Source organism: Acanthisitta chloris, unplaced genomic scaffold, assembly GCF_000695815.1.
Source record: "Acanthisitta chloris isolate BGI_N310 unplaced genomic scaffold, ASM69581v1 scaffold23768, whole genome shotgun sequence".
Taxonomy (NCBI): domain Eukaryota; kingdom Metazoa; phylum Chordata; class Aves; order Passeriformes; family Acanthisittidae; genus Acanthisitta; species Acanthisitta chloris.
This window is the reverse complement of record NW_008687882.1, coordinates 2,312-27,630: the sequence shown is the minus strand read 5'-3', so window position 1 is coordinate 27,630 and position 25,319 is coordinate 2,312. Positions and strand designations below refer to the sequence as shown.

General features: G+C 41.8%; 2 protein-coding genes across 2 annotated transcripts; one reads left to right on the top strand and one right to left on the bottom strand.

Moving 5' to 3' along the window:
- Nucleotides 1-70: 70 nt before the first annotated feature.
- TMEM43 (transmembrane protein 43) lies at nt 71-11,875 on the top strand. The gene is made up of 12 exons (XM_009080821.1): nt 71-82; nt 644-793; nt 1,608-1,742; nt 2,460-2,554; nt 4,423-4,472; nt 6,079-6,148; nt 7,858-7,928; nt 8,094-8,215; nt 8,842-8,916; nt 8,998-9,099; nt 10,593-10,710; nt 11,673-11,875. The coding sequence occupies exons 1-12, from the start codon at nt 71-73 to the stop codon at nt 11,873-11,875; spliced, it is 1,203 nt and encodes a 400-aa protein (XP_009079069.1).
- A 3,797-nt stretch (nt 11,876-15,672) lies between these two features.
- Nucleotides 15,673-24,897, bottom strand: XPC (xeroderma pigmentosum, complementation group C). Its single transcript, XM_009080820.1, has 14 exons — nt 24,831-24,897; nt 23,862-23,985; nt 22,543-22,627; nt 21,877-22,034; nt 21,557-21,677; nt 21,291-21,380; nt 19,934-20,866; nt 19,272-19,432; nt 18,927-19,008; nt 18,336-18,470; nt 17,689-17,858; nt 17,375-17,468; nt 16,989-17,078; nt 15,673-15,955 (listed from the first exon to the last, which is right to left on the bottom strand). The coding sequence occupies exons 1-14, from the start codon at nt 24,895-24,897 to the stop codon at nt 15,746-15,748; spliced, it is 2,520 nt and encodes an 839-aa protein (XP_009079068.1). The 3' UTR covers nt 15,673-15,745.
- Between the last annotated feature and the right edge of the window lie 422 nt (nt 24,898-25,319).

The following is a 25,319-nucleotide window of genomic DNA, read 5'->3' as shown; positions in this document are numbered from 1 at the left end:
GGAGGGCGGCGGTCCGTGCGCTGTTCTTGCGGGCTCGGTGCGGTGGTCTCCTGCGGGCGAGAGGCTCAGGATGTCGAGGAACGTAAGTGTTGCCCCCGAGGTGTCCCCGAAGCCTCCTGCTCTGCCCTGTGCTGTGTCTGATGCGAAGGTGCTGCCTTAACGCAGAAAAACCTCCGATCTCTCCTGCATAGCGACAGCAGTTTTGTTTTGAGCTGTCTCCTTTTGTTGCCGTGGATGTAATTTTAAAGTCTGCATGTTTCACTGGTGAGGTGAAGTGTAACTTGTTATATATAGCGATGTTTCCATTTGGTGTGGAATTCAGGGCTGTTACTCAGTTGTCCTGGCCTGAGTGCAGGGTGTGGACACCAAATACAGAACCTAGAGACAGACTGACGGAAAGCCTGAAAGAGCATGTTGAGCCACTATAATAGAATAATTTTTTTTCCCCCATCAGGCTTGAGTTTTATTTCTTGGCTGTTTTTCTGGTGCGATGAAGCATTTAATAAGTGTGGGGAAGTTTTGGTCCAAGGCAAGAGGTGCTTCTCTGTAGAGCAGCAGTATTAAGAGAGCTAAAATACTTACTTTGAAACAGAATACATTCTCCTTTCATGCTAATGTTGCATTTCTGGTTTATGTCCACCAGTTCTCTGACACAGGCAGCAGAAAAGAACATGTTAAAATCACAAGTGAGCCCAAACCAGGATTTCTGGAGAGGCTAAGTGAGACTTCTGGAGGCATGCTGATGGGACTTGTGACATTCCTTCTGGCTTTCTACCTTCTTTTTACCAATGAAGTAAGTGAAACACACTCAGTGCTTGTACACAGCTTTAAAATATCATAGCTGAGGTGACATTCCACTAGTTTTGCATACGTAGGCTTGCTAAAATGGTCACATTAATGTATTACTTCATCCATGAGAAGTGGGTGTTAGGTCTGCAAAGCCTGGTGCTTATGCTTGGCATATAACAGAAGATAATATTCATGTAGAACTGAGTATAGTAGAGACAGTGGCAGTGTGTGTTGGAGAGAACATCCAAAAGTTGTAAATTGATGCAGAAACGGTCTGTGGTATTAGGACTGTATAAGCCAGCCATGTTCCTGCCTTCTCTCTTGTTTAGGGACAACAACAGGTCCTCATTTCTGTGTTCTTAAAATTGCATTAAAGAATCCTAGAATTTAGGGGTTGGAATGGACCTTACAGATCATCTAATCCCAACTCCACCTACCATGACATTCATATCCCATGTTGCAAAAATGGGTCTGTGGAATAAGTTCATCAGTTGGCATAGTTTTTGCAGTTACTCATGGACCATGAACAAATTAAGAGGTGATGAACAATAACTTTGGAGCCTTGTAAGAATAATCTATGTGTGTCTGAGAAGCTTAGTCAACTTTAGTGGTCCTGCTGCATGGGCAAGAAGTACTGCCCAGACTGGGTCAGACACAAAGAGAATACAGAAGTACAAGTGTGTTTTGAAAATATGCCTTGTGGCTGAATATACAGACATTCCTTGTGATCCTCAGTTCACTTGTTTTCTAACCTTTCTCACAAAGTACTGCTGTGCCATTGATTATCCACAACTTGATTTTGCTTTTCTTGTCTGCAGGGACGAGCTTTAAGGACAGCCAAATCACTCGATGAGGGACTTTCTCTTGTGATCTCTCTTGATAGCATCCACAGCATCTCTCAGCAGAACGAAGGGAGACTAGTGCACTTAGCTGGTGCTCTGAGTACATCTAAGGTAAGTCAAATAGTACCTTGAAGATATGACTATTTCAAGCTTGGAGGGAAGAAAAAGACTTTGCCAGTCAAAGTTATGTTTGATATCCAGATGAAGACATGCAGCTTTACTCCCCCTCAGTAAGCATTGGCAGCTACCACCCAAGCACTGGTTCTTGGCCTGGAATCAGGTCGATGCTGAGTGGGCCTGGACTCTCTACTCCTAAGCCACATGCTGGCTCTAGCTGTGTTTGCCCTCCCACTGCCTTTTGTGGGTAATTTCAATTGCCTTTTATATAAGGAACCTGTTGTGCATTCATGATATTGTGAAGTCTTCAGGCTCTTGCAGCATAAGCCTCTGCAGGTTCTAATTTCCCAGTGGTGATGACATTTCCATCAGCCCTGCATTGCAGAAGGTAACACAGCATGGTACTTCCAGCAGAGTGAAATCTCCTCCTGATTTAAACACTGAAACCTGCATGCTATTAGCCAGCAGTTCTGGTTTCATTCTTCACCATGGTGATAGTTTTTGGTGATGATTCTTCAGGTCAGATATGTCAGTGATATAAAGAGATGTTCCTGTTTGTCTTTCATAACATTTATACTGTAGTCAAATGTGTGTAAACACAGTGCTGTGTACAGTGAGGTATGTAAATGGGTTTAATAACAAGAGTACAGTGTTTGAGTTTGTGAGGTGCAGCATTGACAATGACTTGTATTTTCTTTCCTTTTTGCACAGCCTTTGTTTGACCCCAGCTATGGGCTTTCCATCCAGGCTGTCAAACTGAAGCGTAACGTGGAAATGTACCAGTGGGTAGAATATGAAGAATCCAAGTAAGTGAAAGTAATCTTTAAAAGTTGTTGTATTAACAGGATCCCATCACATTTTTTTTTCTCTCCCCATACTCAATGAAAAAAAAGCAAACAAACAACGAAAACATCTTTAGGCAGGAAAAGTCTAGAGCTGTTGATTTTATTCTTTTTTTAGAGAACCACTTTAATTTCGCTGGAGATGTCAGTTCTAGTAGATGGTCAGTGCTGCAGAATTTGCATCTGATAAAATTTGGGTAACATTCAAGGCCTTTTATCAAATGTTTCCACTTCCTCATTTTGTTTAACTTCATATGGGATTTTATAGCCTTTATGCTGCAACTGTGGTCTTTTATTTTCATTATTGCTGCCTGATGCTGGGCCATCTCAAAGCCCATTGATCTATTTTCTGTCATGTGTGTTATCACCAGAATTCAAAAAAAAAAAAAAACAAAACCCACTTGTTTTTTTCCCAAAGACTCAGTGGGTTTCCCTTTTTTCTAGTGTTCCTAAACCTTACTTTATTTAGTGATGTACTTTCTGCCTATTAGGATTTCTGTAACTCAACCTCCATTATACTCTGTGCCTGCTGGTTGATTACCAGAGTCAAAATTCTTGTCCCAAAATACTTGGTTTGAATTTTTTCAAATAAAACTTTATAATCCTCTTTTCCCTGCATCTGTGAAGCCTTTCCTGCTGCTGCCCTTTAAAACTTGAGCATGGACACTCAAGCCACTTTTTTTTTTCCCCTCTGGCTTCAAAAGGGAAATAAAGATTTTTGCAGAATCCAGAAACATGATCATATTTTCCCTTGGCTGTCTTCCTTTCTTCCACAATGACAGTGATTTACTTGTTGGGGTTTTATTTTGATTCACTGATTGTTTTATTGAAAGTCTAACAAAGGGGTCTTAACTTCTGTTGGAAAAGTGAACCCAACAGTTTCAGTTGTGGATTCCAGAATAAACTGATAAATCCATTGACCCCAAAGTTGTTGATACCTACAGCCTAACATACACTAGAATATTTCAAAACAATTAAAAAAACCCTATTGTATCCAGTTGAATCTAGAAGTCAGATTCTTTTCTCACATGTGTGGACATTTGAGACTTTTTGGCACATGACCATGAGGGAAATCTCTTAATTTTTTTGCTACTTTATATATCTGCAAATTGAAGTACTTAACTAAACCAAGACTTGATTTCTTGATTTTGAGAACTCTGCTACCCTTTATCCTTAATAATCAAAAGGCAACATTAATTTCTAGCTGTGAAAGTAAACTGAAAATTTTAGTTGCTCGAGAAACACTTGGATTGGATCATAATAGGCAATAGCTTTTCTGGGGATTTACAAAGCTGCAGTGATGTGTTAGCAACTCTGCTAATAGTTACAAGCAGAAGAGGGAAAATTTCTGCTATTACTAGTAATTTCACTGACAGTAGCATGAGAGTTATTAGCTATTGTGTAGGTCTGATTGCACAGAACTCATGTGCCAAATGGCTTTCATATCATATAAAAAAAGGTCAGAGGTTGTGAAGGTGTGAAAAATAATGTCTCAGTTTTAGCATGCTTATGGTGCAGTATCTGTAAAACACTTAACTTAGGTCAGCTTGTCTCACTGTCTTTAGTACTGTTTGTTCCTCATCGATCTAGTCAACATCTCTTTGTTGGAACATGGGAATAAAAGGTTTGTGGCTGTTCAGCATTTGCATGTAGTTTTCTCCTTGTACAGAATCTCTGTCTTCAGAACAGGTAGTTCAGAGAAGAGTTAGGTTAAATGTAAAGAGAAGTTTGTGTTGCCAGTGATCTGTCTCTGCATTTGTGAAGTGTATTCTGCCCTGGGCAGGGGTGTGTGTGCACTGTCCTGGTTCTCATCCCACCCCTTTTCTCTGCAGAGAATATGAAGAGAATGGTGAGATTAAGAAAGAGACAAAGTATTCGTACAGTAAGTTGATCAACAGAAAATCTCTTTTATGCATGTAATTTTGGACTTTTTTGTGCAAATATTTTGATTTTTGTTGTAAGGCCTGTAGTGTCTTGTTGGGAAAGAAAGGAAAGGGATGTGAAGAAATAAGTGAAAATTCTATTTCCTAAACAAATGACAGAATCTTCCTGGTTTGAGGTAACTGAGATGGAAGGAGATGTGCTCTTAGCAACCAACTACTACAGAAAATCTGAGACTTGTCTTGGAACTCCTAGAGGTTCAGAGCAGCATCCAAGGATATGATGCTCCAGAGGTAAAGGGTCCATAAGGTCCTAAGTGACAGGAGATAGGCAGAGGTGGGAGTGTGTTCAGAGTTCCACTTGAGTTTACTCCAGACGTGGAATAATTTGGCATATGTTAGGTGTGAGCAGAAGAGAAAAGACAGGGAAGAACAGTGTAGCTCCAGCCTGTAGGAGAGCCTGTTGGGAACCTGTTCAGGAGTTGATACCAGCTAATGAAAAACACCAGCACCTTGTGATGTGCAGTGTGGCTTTTGCCAAATGCTTTTTTGGCAGGAGCAGAACTGGGCATGTTATTCTGATCTACCCACTCATGAGTCATTGTTTATCTGGAGATTGGTCTCTGTGCTTCATTTATCTTCGATTCAAGCACATGGATGTGTAACGTGGGTGTGCAGCAGTTTCTGGGGTGTGATCATATAAAAATACCCAGCTCAGTGAGGCATGGGACCTCACATTACAGAGGTACATGAGGAGCAAACGCAGTGGTTGTGTGCTGTGAAAAACAGCCTTAATGCAACAGGGAAAAAAAAAGAAATGTCACTTAAAAAAACAGCTGCCCTCTCTAGACAGATGGATTCTGTCCAGTAAATGTCTGTGTATTATTAGATGTGGTGGGTTAGCCTTGGCTGGCACCAGGGACCCACACAGCTGCTGGCTTACGCTCCCTCAGTGAGACTGGGGGAGAGATTGGGAAGAACAGGAATGAGAGAGCTTGTGGGTTGAAATAAAGATAGGGAGATGGCTTTCCAGTCACCATTATGGGCAAAACAGACTTGACTTAGGGAAAATTAACTTAATTTATTGTCAGTTAAAATAAATAATTACTGATGCAAATGTTGGCAAAACGATTTGCTCTCACCCTTTCCCAGGCTCAAATTCACTCCAGATTCCTCTCCCTTTGCCCCCTGCCCCTTGTTATCACCACAGGTTACACTCACTCCCAGGGGCTGGGGATCAGCTTGCAGTCAGTACGAGGTGGTTTCTGTCTGCCACTCTTTGCAGCTTTGTTAGTTCCAGCAGAGCTCTCAGCCTTTCCTCACAAAACCAGGTTATCCCAAAGAGTGAAGCCAGGAATCAAAGCCTGATCATGGAAGATGCCAACAGCAGAGCTGAGCAAAGTTGACTTAAAATTTTATCCATAAAATCCCTTTTTCCCCTAAATCCTGCCATTCCCTGTTAATCTCCTAGGAGGATAAATCTAAGTATCACATACATACCTTGCTGTAAACAGTATTACTAGAAGTCTGACTTAAAAGTGATTAATTGATTAGGTGTCTGTGTGTCTTCAGCGAGTGTCTTCTCAGGCTTCATATCATTTTGTTTAGATACAGAGTGGAAATCGGAAGTCGTGAACAGCAGAAACTTTGATCGAGAAATTGGACACAAAAACCCAAGGTAACTTACCTGGCACAGTCCCTCTGGATTCTATCACTGGATCTGATCAAAGATGAAAGCTAAATGACTAATTTCATGACACAGTGAGGTACTTGGGGACTGTTGTTCTTTTGGTAGTTGAGACAACAAAGGCATAAAGAAATTAAAGAGCAGTTCAGAGCTGCCTGTGGAACCAGAATTAAATGGCTGGACATCAAGATATGATATTACTTTTGGACCACGGGGTCTCCATGTAGGAGAACTTGCATGAGTTCCTTTCTGGCTTTTATTGTTCATTAGTGCAGTCTGTTACTAATTCTTTCTTCTACTGCAAGTAGAGGGTTAGAATAGCTGCCTTTTCTAAGCCAGCATGCATGAGCTCACAGGCTTATTTTTGGCAATTGCCACATAGATTTTCTTTCATATCTCTCACCTGCAGCATTTTAGTTACACTACAATGTGCCTAATTTAATGCTAAGGTTTAGCTTGCCTGCCATTCTCACAGTACCTGCTTGGGATGCAAGATGTCACCTGACAAAAAACATCATGTGTGAGTGAAAAATACAGCCAGAGAGATAGTAGGGCCAGGATCTCAGTGAAAGTTTGAGATTTGCAAGATGTCCAGAACTTTGCTTTGGTTCTGTGGGCTCATCCAAATACAGTACCTTTTATTTGGAAGTGCTACCTAAGGAAGGAAAGCAAAAATCTGTGTGGTTTTGACTATAAGTCCCAACTTAGCAGTTTAAATGAGAGCAAATGGAAAAAAGGATGCACAGGTGACTTACCTGCTTTGTCTCTCCTCCCCATGGACACTTTTTTCTTAATGAAAATTCTACAGGCCTTCTGCAATAAATGCAAATCTCTAATTAAGAAGCATTTTTATTTAGTGCTGTTGCAGCACAATTTTAAAAGAGCTGCAGCTAAGAACATTTCATGTAAGTGTACTGGTAGAAACCAAGGAGACTGAGCATAACTGTGGTGGATCCTTGTGTGAGACAGCACAGTGTATGCAGCCATGCTGAACTCCAGAAATCATGCCCAGCATTAATAAGACTCTATTTTAAGTGTGCACTACATGTCTTCTTCCTTCCTTCCAACTTAGACATTTGTGAAAATAGAATCTGTTCTTTACTGCCAAGGAGATTCCAGTAGTACTACTTTGAGAATGAATTCAGGTCAGTAAGTAAAGGATTGATGAGTTTGGAGTCTAATTAATTTGGCCATGATATACAAGTGCATGTGTATGGAGAAGGTTTATGATCTAGGTTTCTTAATTTAGCAGGTAGGATCTAGCAATTGACAACAGAAGCTAAATAAATTCAGGCTAGAAAGACAGTGCATTTATGAGTCTAGTTAAATATTGCAGAAATTCATCTAGGAATGTGATTAATTCATTGTCACTCAAAAAAGCTTCCTGAGACCTGAACTGTGTTTCAGCCCATTACAGGTTCTGTAAGCAAAAATCTGGTGAAATCCTGCAGTGTGAATGGAAGGTCAGGTCAGGGTATGAGACAATCATATTTTGTCTTAACTTATTTTAATGGCTCCAACACTGTGAAGTCTGGACATACTTTCTTATTGGATTTGTTTTCACATCACAACAGCAATTTATCTCTTGGAGTTTCTGTGATATTTGCCATAGTACTTTTTATGTGCTATATATTACATACTGCAAATCACAAGTTTGACCATAATTCTGGGACTAATCAGGAACTCTCTCTGTTCCCCAGTGCCATGGCTGTGGAGTCTTTCACTGCTGTGTCTCCTAACGTCCAGGTTGGCAGCTTTGTTCTTTCCAAAGGTAAGGATTATTTTGTACTGTCTTTGTGTCTGCTGTGGCATCAGCAGTGAACTTTGGTTCTTTCCACAAGTGATGTCATGTGAGGTGATAGTCAGGAAGGCAGCCAGAAAATCAGCTGTTCCAGGTTAGACACCAGACCTCAGTTTGATTCTTTATTCTGCTTAGGTCTCGTGGATAAAATCGATGACTTCAAGCAGTTGAGTTTGTCACACCTCGAGGATCCACATGCTGATGTTACCCGAGGAGGAGATTACTTCTATCACAGTGAGAACCCCAGGCGACCAGAAGTAAGATGAGAAAGATAAACCAAAGCAGTGATTACTCTTACGTCAAAAAGAAATTGGGGCATGGCCCAGTTCTATTTAAATATGTAGAAAATGAAGTACAGACTATCACATAGAATGACTCCCTTAGTGCAGTCCTTCAGCATGAGTGTTTCTCTTGCAGGAAGCATCCCATCCTGCTTCTTTGTCTTCTGTTTTCCTGAGTCTGCCATGCTTTTTTTTACATGAATAGTGCTAGGAGGTGGATTTTACCTCTGCCTCACTGTACTGAGGAATAAAATGACATAGCTTGTTGTCAGCTTGCCCTGCCTGCCCTCCTCTGCCAAAAGATGCAATGACAAGGGATGAACAGAGCACATCATTGGTGTTAATGTGCTCTTGCAGCTGTCAGAGGGGGCACTGCAAAACAGCATTTAAGCTATCCTGTTTTGGCTGTCAACTAGACCTGGAAAAAGTACAGCTTGGAAATCATTCTGGGTATCCTCTGGCTTGACATAAACATTTAGAAAATGTGTTGATACATAAAGGGTGTTCCCATGCTGAGTTATCTTTCCTGTGGTTCTCCTTTGTGAAACTGTTTTTTTACTTCATGTCTTCTCTTCTGACTTCCAGTCTTCTCTTGTTTGTAGGTAGGAGACCTTCGTGTCTCATTCTTCTATGCAGGTCTGAGTGGGGATGACCCCCATTTGGGCTCTGCTGATAAGGTGAGTCTTCAACAGTTTCTGTATTTTGCAAATTCTCTTCTCAACTCACTAACCAGTAAATACTTTTCCCTTTCTTCCAAGGTGACTGTGATCGCTCGCCAGCGAGGTGATCAGCTGGTCCCATATCATACCAAGTCTGGAGATGTCCTACAGATTCTATATCCTGGGGATCTCCCTGTGGAGGTAAGATACCACACTGCATTAGTGAAAGATGAACAATGGAGATGGTAGTGCAGAAGCAGGAGAAGAGTAAGCTCTCATTCTCCTTCAGACCTGCTCTAGAGGAGGAGATACTGTGTGTAAGCATTGGCTTTTCCCTCTCCTTTTTCTGTGAAAATATGTTGTGGCCTGTATTTGCCTTCCAAGTTTCTGGGCATCCTTTGTGTTGCAGGAAATGCCATGCTTTGCCCACTAGTAGTATATAATTTGACTATAATAATTCCTAATTTTTTTCTTTTTAATTTAAAAAGGATCTCTGGCTAAAGTAGCTTCCTATTTTTTTAAAATATATCCTCTTGTGTTGCTGTTGAACATCCTCTGCCTTCTCATTTTGCTTTCATTTGCTCCTTGATAGTTTCCCACTTTCACATGCAAGCACATGTTTTGGAAAAGGTCACGTGTCAGAATAGTAAAAATCAAGCTTTAATTAAATAAACTGTAGGAGTTATTCTCTCTTCAGCTCCTAATAACAGGAGTTTAGGCTTGTTTGAAATGTTTATTACTATTCTGGCTGAGAAAGAACCTTCAGGCAGAGCATTATGCTCCAATAAATCCTGCATGCTCCAGCAATTTGGTGATTCATTTACTCCTTTTAGTAGGTTTGTTTCCATTAATGATTGTTTCATGCCCTGCTGCAAAAACCCCAGATGTTAAAGAGTTTACAGGAGTTCCCAGAAGCTGTTAAAAAGACTTTTGTTTTGACTTGAAAGAGAGTAGCAGTAGAATCAGCTCTCTGCTGTGAGCTTTGAATCTTCATTAGATGGAATTTTAGATGATTGGAAATTAACTCACTACAGATGAATAATTCATAGAGTACTACTTTGTACCACTGATCAGTCAGTCATAGACATCTTTTCCCATTTAGTGTTTTCTTATGTCCCAGCCATCTCCATGTGGATGTTTTATAGAGCCAGAGGGTCACACAGCCCATTTTGAAAAAGTCTGAATTCATGTAGTGCTTTGCTTTGGCTGATGAAATACACACACACTTTTGATCTTTTCTTCCCTGCATCCTGCTTGCTGTCTTTCACACACCTTTCCTTCAGCCATCAGTGGATATTGTTGGTTTTTTCTCTCTTCCTCCAAACACAGTGAAGTCAGATCATTCCTTTCTTACTACAGTTACTTATTAGTGTCTTATTTCCAACAGTAATTGTTGAATGTATCCAGCTGCAGCAAAACCTGTGCTCTGCCTGTGGTTAGTGTTGAATGATGCTTGTTAGGTTGCCTTGATGTAGCAAAGTGCCAGTTTCCCTGGAGCTGCACTGTGCAGTCTGTTGCAGTGCCCTGCCATACTGCACAGACAGACCCTGCAGAACGAGCTGCAGTGTATCTTCTGTGAGGGAAACTGTACTCCTGAAATGCTGTTGGCTCTGATTTGCTTGGAACATACTGGAATCAAGAGGATCTTGAAAGAAATGGAGCAACAGGCTGCATGTCATGATGTTTGCTTGCAGGAAGTGTTTCAGAAGGAGCACCAGAGTAACACCATGAAGACCTGGGGCCTCCGCGCAGCAGGTTGGCTCTCCATGTTTGTAGGCATCAGCCTCATGACCCGAATCTTTTACACCTTAGGTAAGTTTTTAGAGAAAGGTAAAATGATCTAGAAATAGGATCACTATCTCTAGAGGGTCATCTTTTGCTCTCATATACAGTTAATTAATTTGGAGACCAGGAGGAATCTGGTTTGCACTCAGATTGGATTTAATCTGAAAGTCACTGCAGGTAAAAAGGATCCCCAAACCATCTGGTTGCTTTGTGAGCATTAAAATACCTGCTGTCAGTGTCAAAAGATCCCAGCCCAGAGCTTACCAAAATCAGAAGCTGAAGTACATGTTGGGCTGGTTCTTTCAAGCCCATATCAAGGTGCTGCACCTTGTAATACAATTACTTTCTGCACATACACAACTGGTTCCCCCAACAGGTCTTACTCAGTAGTTGTATAGTGATATGTCTGTGTCTGGTTATTCTATGCTACTGTAAACAAACAGCAAAGAAAGTTTTTGTTTATCCTTTTAACACAGAAAAATGCTGAAATAAAAACTTAAGGAAAAGCAGGATGATGCCTCAAACTTCTATAACTTTCAGACATCAAAGCTATCATTTGCTTTGCAGCTGTGAACCCTTTTATTTTCTGATTTGTTTATCCCTATACATGCCACTGCAAGATTGATTGTTGCCAGAAATTAATTTTTGTGCTAGCATATTGTGTCATTTGCCTTAAACTTGTTCCACAGCTGCAAGGCTATCCATCTACTCTGCCTCTCAAGCCTTGGACAATCCTTCAGACTCCATTTTGGATTACTTTGTGTCTGAAGAGATGAGGATAGCATTGCCTTATATATTTAGCTGTTGCTTAATTATCAAATGCCTTGAAGATGCTCTGCTGAAATGCCTTATCCAGTGCTCTTTGATAAATAATTAGAGTCTGTCTTTTGATTGCAGTAATTGATGTGCAGATCCTAGCCATGAATCAGACTTTGATTTAAACTATCATCTTGTCAACTGCTTCACCCTGTGTTTAATTCTCTCTGCAGTGGACTGGTTTCCCATCGTGAGAGATATGGTTAACATTGGATTAAAAGCATTTGCCTTCTGCATGGCCACTTCGCTGTCACTCCTGACCATCTCCGTGGGTTGGCTCTTCTACCGCCCCCTCTGGGCCCTGCTCATCGCGTCGCTCTCCATACTTCCCATCGTGGTTGCAAAGTCGCGTGTTCCGCCCAAGAAGCAGCAGTGAGGAGGTGGTTGGGTCTTGAGCTGAATCCTGGTTAGAAACTTCTCAAGTGCATTTCTGTCCTGGTTCCTGCAGCATATTCTTACAGCGTATCACAGCTCAGCAGCGTGCACCAGGAGCTGGGGAGGGGGCTTCAATGTGGTTGTTGGTACATGTTATCCATAGGACTATAGGATGCTGTTGTAGGAAGTCAATGACATCAACTTTGGGGTAAAAAGCATTTTGGAGTGTCTGTATGGACGACAAGTTAGTGAACAAGCAGATTTGTACTTCTTCCTGCTTATTAGTAATTCCCCCTGATTTGAGAACTGGCAAGTCCTCAGTGACGGGTGGGGCACCTGGTGTGTTATGGAGCAGGTGCCAGCTGCACCACATGGACCCTGGTTGATATCCTTAGGAAATACATGTGTGTACCTGTCTGCCAAACCCTCCCTCTGCTGCTTTGGCTGATGCACTTGGCAGTGTATGTGTTCAAAGGGAACACACAGCATAGCCAAATTCTACACAACACTGATGTAAAATGTGCTTTTGGATGGAGGATTTTCAAAGTAGCTCAATGTAATGAGCAGCCAGGTTAGCTCTGAGGTTTATCAGGAAGCATTGATTTTCCCCCCACCTTTTAGAAGTCTCTGTTGTTCTTGGTTAAGCATCCACAATGGTAGGTTAGACTACAGCATTGCTTAATTATCTCAAAAATTTCACTTCAAATTGCACTTAAAGACATACCCAGAGGTCACTGACCTGTAAAAGTAAAACCTGGTGCTTTGAAACAACATTAACGTTTAGAACTGAATGTATAGTCTTTAAAATATTTGGGTTGTTTTGATGTGTATACTGTTTCTTGAATTTCACTTAGTAAGGACAAGGAAGATACTCCATGACATTGAAGAATGGACACATTTTTGCCTGATTAGTTTTGATAGATTTTAGTAGCCTAAATTGTGAGGGTATCATGTTAGAGGAATGCCTTCTTGTAGTGTCATGGCTCATGTTTACATATTTCTGCTGTAACCAGTACTTGAGCTTGGATTCACTCTTGTACTGTTTTAAGTCTCTCCACCTAGCTAGAGTGTGGCTTCCACATGGGCCCTCCCTGCACAGGATTTTGTGGTTTTTTTGTAAGTATACACTTCAGTACAAAATATCTTCATTTATGAAATCTATTTATGACCAGCAGGAGCAGAGTGTTCTCCATACCAAGGGACCTTAACTTGAACGTACACAGAAGCAAATGTTTGCTAAAAATGGTACTGAAATAGAAATCTCAGAAATCATGAAAGTTTTGAGAAGTCAGAATTACTTCATTAATTATTTTCCTTCTTTTGGTATTTGAATGTTGTGAGTTCAGTCTCCTGGCTCAGTTCTGCTGGTAAGAGCAGGAGCAGTGAGTCAAAGGGTACAGGGAGCAGAGGTGGCCTCGTGCATGCAGCTGGCACGTGTTGGCAGTACTGCAGAGTTCCTGCGGTGCACCAACACCAATTGTGCTCCATCAGTTGGGAACTGCTCTCCCCTGGGGAGAGAAATGTGTTGAATTGCTGTTGTTTTACTCATGATACAGGACACTAACCAGTGTTGCCATATTAGAGATGAAGATACAATTTTCTACAGAAGTGCTGAGCTTTCGTATATTTAATAAAATAAGTTTTCAAAAGGTTGGGCTGTAGGCTTCTCTTTTATTACGTTAAGTATTGTACATTTCATGTCCAGGAGTACTGTCCAGGTATGTGGAGGAGTAGTTTATAGCTTCTACATGAATTAGTTTTCTATTGTTGCTTGAGGTAAATGCACAGTTGAGTTTTGTTTGTCCTGCATTTTGGGAAGCAAGTTCCTACTAACAGCAGAGCTGCTCCCTGGTCTGTATACCTCTGATGCCAGCCTGCCATGGTTTTACTCCCCATTTCTGACTCCTGGGGGTTACCTGTGCATTCAGCACTTTAAAATCCTTTTGTCTTGCATCCTGCTATGTGCACAGGAACGACACAAAATAAATAAAGACTCCTTTCACAGACAAGAACTTCACATTCCCCAGGCCAGGTGTGCTGGTGGAGCCCAGGCTCACTCTCACTGCACGTACACAATGTTTCTATAGAAATGACTTACAGCATGTTTACTCTTTCATCTTCTGCATGCTTAGGTTAGCAGTGCCACCTGCATACATAGCTGCAAAGCAGCATCCTACCAGCTGAAGATGTTGTCTCCTTCAGAGCTGACTACAAATAGTCCCTGGACTCAGAGCTTTGGGTATCTCTGCTGCATGTCCCAAGTGAGGAAGAATGGAGTTGCTTTGGTACAGTGGTACCAGCTCCCTATTTAAGCTGATGAAAAGCCGCTCATCCCATCAGGAGCTGGACATGGACCCTCATATTCCACAAGCTCATCCTGGGCTGTATCCTGTTTGTCAGCACTAACACAGAAGGAACTACAACCTCTGGGCTCACTGCAGTTTTACCAGTTCCTGCAAGACTTAGAACTTTTCTTGAAGCTTTGTATACAGGTGAGATCTACTCCCCAAGCTTCCAGCTTAGGTGGGTCTTTATTTGTTTGGAATTTGGTAGCAAAAACTAAAAACTCAGAGTGTGAAGACCTTTAACAATAAAACTCTTCACAAGGAGCTGGTTCTGGGATATCCTGGGACACAATTTGTGATACCTGGAAATGCTACAGCATGTTCTTACCCATGCATGAGAGTCCTTCCAGGGAAACAGCTGCTTACAGAAGAGTGAGCTGGCTCAAGGGGAGATGTTACAGACAACACACTCTTTTTCCATACTTTATTTTGATCTACAAATACAGTACAAAAATAGATTTTTTTTCTGATCATAATTACAGGTAAGCTATTTGCTTGCATTTCTACCTTTCCTCTGTGACAATGTTCAGCCACAACTAAACTGTTTTCCCCTCTACTTGTGAAAAGACAGTGTCAGTGTAATTTAGCTATAAAAATACTGCAAAAGACAGGTCAGCATTTCTACTATCAAAGTGCAGGAAAAGCTTATGTAGATTTAACATTCCTCTCAAAAGCTTTTTAATGCTTAAGTACTAGGTAACAAGAACTCTCTGGTTTCAGTGAATTTTGTTCCTGACAGTGACATTCAGCCAGTTGCACATGTTCTGCTCCAGAACATGATCTTGCTAAGAAGCAGAAGCAAGTATGTATAAATTCAAATTGCTTCAGTAAGTATATTGAACCTTAAGTTTGAACTGAGGACAGGACTTCTCCCTTCCAATGCACAAGATTTCTGAAACTAAAGGAAAATGGTAGGCTGAAAAGCCCTATCTGGGCTCACAAAATCCAAGTATTCTTCAGAAAGAAAATTCTGATTCCTCCAAATCCTGATTTCCTATTTCTTTAGACCTTAGAGGTAGTATTTCCCCTTCTGTGATTATGAGACAGAAAGACAGAACTCCAGCTCAGCACTGATTTGGGTAGGTATGGATCAAAGCAGGCATCAGCATTCCTTTGGCCACAGATAGTTAAATAACAGCTGCATGCTGCTGAGTTCTGAGCAAGCAGGGAAAATTCATAGGAGAAAAAATTGGAAAAGAAGGTGCTAATGAAAGAAGTACCTCAGGAAACAGAATTAGTAGTGCTGAGTGATACAAAGGAGAGTGAAAACCCCAACAAAACAAAGTGATCTTTGTTGCACTCTGGAGGTGCAACTGCATGTCTGCTTCTCCTAAGTCCAAGGATAAAAGGAAGGATTCATGTAATTACCTGTGATACCAAAGGAAACTGGATACTGAACTAGGATTGGTCCCTGACAGCTCAGAAATACAAGTGCACAGGAAGATTAAGTCTGTAACTGGCAAAGGATACTTCTGTCATGACTACTGTTCTTGCATCTGGGAACAGCAAAGAAAAGCTTGTTCTGATCACAGTTTCTCAAAAGGGAACAAGTGTGCTGCTTCTCCTTTCTTCTCTCTCTTGCTCTTTTTGGTTGTCTTCTCTTGCTTTTTCTCCAACTGGCGATTTTGGGGCCAAGAAATGTCTACATTCCCCACAGCACTCTCTGAGCTTGGAGCTCCTTCTTCATCAGAAGAGAATCCTGCCCCTATCTCTGTCTCATGTGCTGATGGCTCAGTCTGGAAAAAAACAGGTGTGAAAATTGAAAAGCTGCTCTAGGAATCACTTTTAACTACCCCTTTCTAAACGGGTTTATCTTCCATCACAGTGACACTGAGTGATGTTACAGAAGTTGGTTGCTCTGGTTTGGGCTCCTCACCCAAAGCAATGTGTTTCTACTCCTAGACATCAAACATTCTTTCAACACAAGCAAAATATTGTTGACAATGGAAGACTAAAACCAAGCCTGCTTTAAAAAGATCAGGTTTTCCACCTTTCTCACTGGGGAAAAGATTAAGAACTAAAATACCTGACTTCATAACAAAAAGCACTTTCACCCTGTTAGCTACATGCTTGGTTTGGAGGAATAAGTCTAGGAAGGGAGTATGTCAAAACAGAAAATAAATAATTAAAAATGATGCTTTAGGAAACACTAATCCCTTGTGAAGCAATAATGAATCTCTGATGGATACAACCATATCAAATTTCTGGTGTAGTTTTCTTGACTAGCTGCTAATCACATGCTAACAATAGGAAAGAAGATTTTTGAGAAACTGCACTGGGGAAATTCTACTCTACAGCTGGAAACAACATATTGGAAAGACTAGGGAAAACAAAACTTTTTGTAGAAAAATAACATCCTGAAAAAGAAATCACTAATAGAAATTAGGCTGTTCAGCCTGGAGAAGAGAAGACTGCATGGAGACCTCATAGCAACTTTTCAACATCTGAAGGGTCTACAAGGGAGCCAGAGAGGGACTCTGTGAGGAACTGCAGTGATAGGAGAAGGGGTAATGGGTTCAAACTGAAGGAGGGGAAGTTTAGGTTAGATATTAGAAAAACATTTTTTACTATAAGGGTGGTGAGACATTGGCACAAGTTGCCCAGGGACATGGTGGCTGCCCCAACCCTGGTGGTGTTCAAGGCCAGGCTGGATAAAGCCTTGAGAACCTGATCTAGTGAGGAGGTGTCCCTGCCCAGGGCAGAGGTTGGGACTAGATGATCTGTAAGGTCCATTCTAACCCTTAAATTCTATGACTCTGTGAAATGCACCTTGATGGAGTAGCGTTGCTTCAGTCTCTCTCTGATGAGAAGTCCTTTTGTCAGCAGCTTCCAATTCCCCAGAGCTCTCTTCTCACGTTTCTATAGGGGATCATTATTGAAAAGAGAAAAGTTTACTACTCTTTCAGTATTTATGCCCACAGAACACCAAAGTTTGAAGATATTTTTTTTTAAACTGCCACCAAAAACCTCCACACCAACTTAAATGTATCACTCTAAAAATTAAAGGCCAGTAGGTTCTTAAGTGTAAAATGTATTTGTGTCAAATTACCTGCTAAATGCATTAATTACAGTTACTTTCTATTGTACACTCTGACTGTGTAAATTACACCTGAACCACCTGTTAACAATTAAGGAGCTGCAAAAATAATTCTCACCTCCTTCTCCTTCTTTTCGATTTCAGCTTGTTCATTCTCCCAGGCAGCAATGAGGACCTCTTTATACTCCTCACAGACCACATAGCCATCGGTACTAGGAAGGAGAACACAACCCTCTGTCAGCTACAAGAAGGAAAAAGAAAGGAAGCAAATGCCTGCTGACCTAGCCAAACCAAAAGCCACTGAATGCTGACAGAACTGCCTGTCTCATAGGATCTAAGTGTGTAACTGGTCACACACACTCCTTAACACAGGGTATACAACTTCTGCACAACACCAACATCTGGCAGCTGCAACAAAGCAGCTTTACGTACACTGGGTGTGAGTAGCCACCATGAAAATCAAATCCAGTGATGGCTTGAGCACAGTCAATGTTCAGCTTCCGTGCCACTCTGTTCAGGTTTGGAATTCTCAGCTGCACACAGCCAACAGGTAACATGGAGGGCAGGAAGAGATAGACGTTTCCGTATTCGTTCCGAGGAACCTGTCATGGCAAAATGAGAGACAGATGGTTACACCCCTGCACTCTGGAGAGAGGTTAAAATCCCTGCTGCAACTTGAGGACTCTCCCTTCCTTCTGACATGCTACATTCCACTCCAGTATTTGATTAATATTCACATGACAAGGCACAAGTCTAGATTTCAGCTGCATGGTTATCTCCTAGCTATGTCCTCTGCCCAGGCCTTGTTACTCAGGCTGCAATGCAGAGAATTAGCAAAGCAAACATGAGCTACGAAAATTACATCAACAGTCTGCAGTCATTACCTGTACTCAGGAAAGAAAGGCCTCAGTAAAGTTTTGATAATTTCCTCCTAGGTACAGTTAACTCTTGAACTCTTATTCCTGAATCCAGATGTTACTGACTGAGCTCACACCTGAAATATGCAACTTAGGGAAAAAGACCCACAGCTCCATACAAAACACCTCCTTTACCACCCAGTCCTCTGCCTTCCCAGCTACCTTTCCATCCACTGCCACAGGTGGCTGGTACTCCTCTGTCTGCCAGCGGCCGAACAGCGCCAGGTCCTCTCGGTCCCGGTTTGCCGGGTGTGCAAGACGTGCCTTCCTCGCCTGGTTGGAAAATCCCTTCACCATCTGCAAATACAACACCAGGCCTGAACATCACGATTACAAGTTGACAGTCATTTCAGACTTTCCTAGGACATCAAAGGAAAAGGCTCTGGGAAACTAGAAGTGCTATTTTCTAGCTTCAGTATCCATTGCCTATAAATGATAACCCACAGCACCTGTATGCAACAGGCAGCCAGATCCTGCAGTTCATGTAAAACACTAGGATGCCTTTGAAGAAGATGAAAAGGGAGCAGTTCTGCCAGATAACCTCAGGGTGGGAAGAAAGGAAAGCTAGGCTTTGTGTAGTATGTAGAAACTAGAGGCACAGCAGGTGGACAGATTCACAGTGCAGCTACCACAAGACATGCAAGTGAGAAATCTGCACCTGCTGACACAGAGAGAAGACAAAATCCAAACCAGAACTGAGCTTGAGCTTTAGAGGGCAAATGTATTGCACGGGAGGAATTTGAACCCTTTTACCTTGTAAGGCACTTCTCCAATCCTCACCACTCGAGCTTGCTTCAGCCAAGTGTCCCTGGAGTGCAGCGTGTGTACACAGTCTCTAAAAAGGCCAGAAAGAAGCAAACATAAGAGTTTTTAAATGATCCACAAGAGATCCATAAGAGACTTCCAAACTGTCAGCATGTTAGGAATAGTAGAAAAGCTGTGTCTAAGTGATATGCAAATGCTGCCTGAGCAGCTAAATGTCTCACCTATGCATATGGCATGAGACTACTGCTGATACCATCATGGTCTTCACACAAATTAGCTCTTAAATCTGTTATAAAGGTGACAGTCACACGTGACAGCATGGGCACAACTCACCTGGAGTAGACAGCCTCTCCCCTGCAGTACCCCAGGATAGCAGCTGACTCAGGGTAGATCGCCTGGTATTTCAAGAGGTGCCTCTTCAGTGCATAAAGAGGGTGGTTTTTGTACTCTCCAATTGCAGTTGGTAGAGGTTGATCTTGAAGCTTAACTTGAAACTAGGAACCATACAGAGAACAGTCACTTCACAAATCTCTTGCACTACCCTTTGTAAGAAAGTAAGAGTGATTATAATACGGACCAAAGGAAAAAAACACCTTCATCAGATGATAAAGGTGAAAAAACAAACTTTATCAGATGAGCCGGCAGACCAAAGCATTCTTGCTGCAAATAGGTATTTATATGTGTACCCAGATCTACATATTTTACAAACTTCCTTCTAGAAGGGTTAAGCTAAACTGCACAGAAACCACATCAGTAAGTCTCCAGCATGAGCTGTGCAATATTTTTGCTACACAGATTTCTCTGAACAGCTTCCATTTGAAAGTATTTTAATCTATCCTTGTATATTCCCTTTAAAACTTGCTCAATCTCAACATTTTGAGTTGAAATACAAACCTCCTTCCTCAAGGCAAGATTCCTAAAGATTTTTGCCTGAATGAGAATCCAAGGACTGGACTCCTGGCACTAACTGTCCTGAACAACCTATTACCATTTACCTCATTTTCTTCCTTCTTGTCTCTTTCCACACAGGGACTTGTATATGGCTGCAGTGTCTCTTCCCACCACTCCGGGTCCACACGGCTCTTCCTTGTTGCAGTCATCCACACTGGATCATACCTCTGTGTCACATCCCTGACACTCCCATCATTGTCAAATCCCACAATGTAGAAAAGAGGTTTTGTGGCGTGTTGGAAGCACAGCTGGGGCTGGCCAACATTGCCATGGACACAGTCTACACAAATCCATTTGTCCTCAGGTTCAAGGAAAACCTCCAGCCACTGGTCTGTTCCCACTGCTTTCCTTACTTCCTGCTGTCCATCATCCTCATCACTAGAAATTATTTTGTTTCTCTTTCTCTGTGCTTGAGGCAAGACTGGAGCTGTACTTTTTGCTGGCCTAGGCTCAGCTGCACAGGAATTTTTTGACAGCCTTGATTCTGAAGTCTCAGTTTTGGGGCTTTTTATAGTTGTCACCTTTGACTTCTGGGAGGCGACTGAGCTCCTCCGCCTTTTAGAGACAGTTTCAAAGTCCTCATCAGAGAGATCACTCTCCTCCTCTGAAACCTTGAAGTCCGAAGCACTGTCCTCATCACTTCCACTCTCTTCCTTGTAACACACCTTGGAAGCCACTCGCCTCCGTCGATTGTTCTTGGGCCTGACTGGCACATCTTTTTCAGCTAAACTGCTCTCATTACTGGATTCCTTCTGCTCCTGGCTGCCTTCAGTCAACTTTGCCTTGTGTGTCCTTTTGGTCTGAGCAGTTTTGGGTTTCTTTGGCTCCTCGTTGTCTTCTTCACTCTCCGAGGACTTCTCATTCAGTTTGGCTTTCTTGCAGGGGCATTTTTTTGCCACAGTTTTGGGTGTTGTGGCAGAGCTCTCCTGTCCCTCAGAGGTACCCCTAAGAGATGGCCCCTTGGATGAGCTCTTACCCTGCAAAGGAACTGGTTAAATCACTTTTATCATCATGGCTAAGAACATGTTAAAAAAAGACTGAAATCAGCACGAGGTGCATGCAGCCCAAAGGTTTGCAGGCACAGTCAATCTGCATGTCTTAGGGACCTGAAAACTTCAAGCAAATGGCTAAAGAGAGGTGTACTCAAGCAACAAGTGTTTGCTAAGTTTTAAAGAATTTTAAAACCACTGAAGCATAAGAAGTCATTGCTGAAACACAAAAATGAGTGGCCTTTTTAAAGGAGAAAGCTAAAAATTCAGGGTCGGCATTTTCTGCACTATAGACAGAACCCTGGTTCATGCAGTAAGTGATTCACATGCAGTTGCAACATCAGAAGTTTTTTTTAATCCTACTCTCTAAATTAGTGACCTATTCCTTATGTCACACAAACACAAAAACTACCTTTGGTCTTGTCTCCTTGAGAGGAATAGGCTGAAAAGACAGCACGAGGCGGCACAGCAGCTGTAATGCTCGCAGAATAATTAAAAATATCTGCAAAAGTTTAAATTGAATCATTTAATCACAGAAGGACTCCAGATAAAAGCACAACAAAATAAAAAGCCACAGAATCACTAAAGTCACCAATCTGTTTTCTCCAAATCCATCCCTCACACCACTTTGTGTACGATGTCACATATTATCCAACCCCTGCACTTCCCATCACTTACATGAACCAACTCCTCATCGTCCCGTGCAGCGTAGATGGCAAAGTGCCTCTCCAAGGTTGACTGAAGAGGCTCTCCTTTTTCAGTGGAAAGTTCATTGTTGACAGTGAAGGTTCCAACAAACCTGAAATATGAGACACCTACTTACTGCCTAGTGTCTGTGACTGTAAACTCCACAGTTATAAGCCTCTCCTTCTGTAAAAAGGACAGACTCTCACCCTTGTGTTTAAAACAAAAACCACTGAAAATTGGCAATTACAGTTACTCCTCTCCCTGAACCCTGGCTCATTCCATGTGATAGTGTGATTAGAAGAGAGTTTTACCATTTCACCAAGTTGGAAAGGTAGACAAGGTCCACTTGGCCTGCAGGCACTTCGGTGAAGTGGGTGGGGATGATGGACAGACCGATGGCGAGGAGATCTGGCTGGCTGCAGATCCTGTTCCTATAGAAACCATTGGCTAATAAACACAGGAGGTGAACCTGAGAGAGAAAAGTTTTTATAGTGAGTTCACAAGAGATTTTCTTTACTGGAACTATTGTCCATGGTAGAGACAAAGAAGACTTTACTGCTTCTTTTAACAGAGACAGGCGACAATGAAGCCCTCACAGGGCTGAAGCATTCAGAGTACACACAGGGCTGTCTTCATATCACCATCAGACGACAGTAAAGGCTTTGGGTCCCTGTCAGTGTCTCCTGCTCTACACGACTGACAGTTTAACCCCAAAAGAATGAGAAGACACAAATTCAATGGAGAAATAAATATCCTACTCACACATACTTTGAGTTAGAACTTTACTACTGCAGGCACTGATATTTCTAGCTTATGGTTTAAGTGTCTAATGAGCAGGCCTACAGCCTCCTTATTTTTTAACTTCTAGCCATGGCCCCACATCATTTGATCAAAATTAAGTTTCTTTTTTGTTATGAATCAGTTCAGACATCTTTATCCTCAACTTTTTCTCTGCCAGGGTTGTCTGTGACCAATACCTTATGTGTGTCCTCATGAACCTCCTTGCTGAAACGTTTCATCATTCGCCGCAGATACATGTCAAACTCAGCTTTCCTTTTTTCTCTGCAGAAGATTACAAAAGAAACATGTTGTGAGATTTCTGTGGACCTGCCTTTCTACATTCCTAAACTGGGTCAGTTCACAAAGAATCCAGCCCAGAGAATCTCCTCTGCACACTAAAGTTTAGGTACTGGCTATGTGCATATGACTGTGAACTCCACATACCTGACTACTGAGAGCTTGGTATATTCAGATGGCCTAAATTCTACCTAACTTCATGTGCCTATAGTTTCTCAGCTGACACTTTTCAACAGCTCCATACAAAACTCATCTAAGTTTGACTTTTATCTTACTGTTGGCACTGCATTCAGATTCCTGGAAAAAGAGTTTTCTCTTCATTGATGAAGTTTTTTAACTTAGAGGCAACTCTGGTTGCTTTGTTATGAAGGACAGTCTGGGACAGTGTGCACTCTGTAAGAGCACAAGACATCACCAGGCCTCCAGCCACCACTCAAAGCCTTCCTTGGGATAGTGCTCCCAGATGCCAAGGGCATTCATTTGTCCCACCTATTCACACCTCAGGTATGGGCACACAGAGGCTGTCACCTGAGCTGTTAAGATATTTGCAGTAACACAATGTCATTCACCCACAGCTCTCTTTGCAGAGATCTACTGCTCTCCCTCAACTGAAAATATGGATACTAAAGCACAAGGAAGTTTCACATTGATTTTCAAGGAAGCCAAAAAAGTCTCCATTCCCACTAGCTTTCACTGAAGATTTCTGGTCACATTGTGTGTGAACTGTTCTCCACCCTATGACTCTGCATCATTCCAACTCAACAGCCTGCACAAAGAGGGGATTTCCACCCAGAACACAGCAAGTCAGTCACAGTCAAGATTCTGTGTATTTTTAACCTCATCCCTTAACAGCCCTGCACTCCCTTCCCTGTTACAGAATCACAGAATCATTAAGGTTGGAAAAGACCTCTGAGATCACTGAGTCCAACCTATGACCTAACAAGACCATGCCAACTAGACCATGGCACAAAGTGCCACATCCAGTCTTTGCTTAAACACCTCCAGGGACAGTGACTCCACCACCTCCATGGGTAGTCCATTGCAGTGACTAATCACCCCTTCTGTAAAGAAATGCTTCCTAATGTCCAACCTAAACCTCCCCTGGTGCTGCTTAAAACTATGACCTCTAGTCCTGTCACTTGTTACCTGGGAGAAGATCATGACTCCCACCTGGCTACAACCTCCTTTCAGATATCTGTAGACAGTGATAAGGTCTTACCTCCTCTCTCTTTTCTTCATCTGCTCTGGGGTTTCAATCTCTATCTCAACAGGTTTGGCTGGCAGCCCCACAGCTGGAAGAACAGCAGCTGCTTCTAACTTTTCTGTGGCAGGTTCCTGGAGTTCTGGAAAAATTTTAAGTAAACATGGAACACATTCCCCATGGAGGACTGACAATGGGATAAGAACCTCCATTTTCCTTCTCAAGTGTTCAAACAGCCTATAAACAGAACATCCTCAGTAATTATCAGCTCATGGACAGTTTGAAACACAGTTACTTCAAACAACTGTGGGATGCCAGTCATCTACTGTTGATGAATCAGCTCAGAACAGTCTAATGGCAAATGACTGTCACAGGCAAAGTCAATCAGGAGAAAGGTGAATGAAGCAGATAGTAACTTCAAGGGTAGTCGAGTAGCAAAGGATACTTGAGTAGCAAAGAAAAAAACCTGACAGCTCTTCACTTCAGAAGGCATAAACTGTAGCAGCAAAATTAGAAGATTATGATCATCATGATTCTTATCACAGTTTGTTGATGGTCACAGCTCAGTTCAGATGATCAAACAGCTCAATTGGTTTCATTTTCACTATCCTTTACTAGGAAGCTGCACTTTTGAATCTTCAAACTGACTCATTCTTAGCTGCTCAATATCAGACACCAAGAACAGCTGAGAAAGAGCTTAGTGTATGGCAGCATAATTTTAAGTCAACAAATCAAATTCAAATCAAATTTAACATACTACCATCAGTAGCTGACTAGCATTTTTTCCACTTTGGAACTTCCTAAAAACTTTGTGAGACATGAACTTCTAAAGACACAGACGTGCACAAGGAGCACACATATATACAGGAATACAGGGTATATGCATTTATCTGAATCCAAATGAGAAATGGTTCAAAAATCAAATTATAAAAAAAACCTGCCTAAGAATATTTACTTCTTAAAATGAAAAAAACATGCAATTGTTACCTTCCACATCCTCCCATTCATCTTCACTTTCATCATCATCATCATTGCCAGTATTGTCTTCATCCATCTCTTTTTTAATAGGAGATTCTCTCTTCATCTCCTTCTGAGGGGGCTTCAGTGAGTCCCTTCAAACCATCAAAACAGCTTTAGCATCAGGAAATGTAGGTGCTTGTTTATTTATGAAGAACAGACAGAACACACTAAAAACAGGGAAATAAATGAACCATGACCTCTGCATCAGCAACAACAGACTGAGTATTTGACAACAAAACCACGGAAACCTCTATAGAGCAAACTGTCTTTGCCATAAATAACCATGGGCTCAGCAGAGCAACATTTTGCAGTGCAAACTTAGGTTCTGATCGTGCAAGGAAGTAACCCAAACCTGAACCATGCCTGAGCCTATGAAAGACCCATCCTCAGAAGAGCTTGTACAAATGAGTCCTTGGAGAAATGGTTCACTAAATCATTTGTTCTTACTGTGTACTG

Excerpts from the sequence above, each read along its gene's own strand:
- XPC (XM_009080820.1), bottom strand. The coding sequence starts at position 24,897 with ATGGATGAAGACAATACTGGCAATGATGATGATGATGAAAGTGAAGAT. Across the intron at positions 23,986-24,830 it reads TGAATGGGAGGATGTGGAAG|AACTCCAGGAACCTGCCACA; the intron begins GTAACAATTGCA and ends AAATTTTTCCAG. Across the intron at positions 15,956-16,988 it reads AGCAACGCTACTCCATCAAG|ACTGAGCCATCAGCACATGA; the intron begins GTGCATTTCACA and ends GTTTTTTTCCAG.
- TMEM43 (XM_009080821.1), top strand. Across the intron at positions 4,473-6,078 it reads AGAGACAAAGTATTCGTACA|ATACAGAGTGGAAATCGGAA; the intron begins GTAAGTTGATCA and ends CATTTTGTTTAG. Across the intron at positions 9,100-10,592 it reads CTGGGGATCTCCCTGTGGAG|GAAGTGTTTCAGAAGGAGCA; the intron begins GTAAGATACCAC and ends GTTTGCTTGCAG.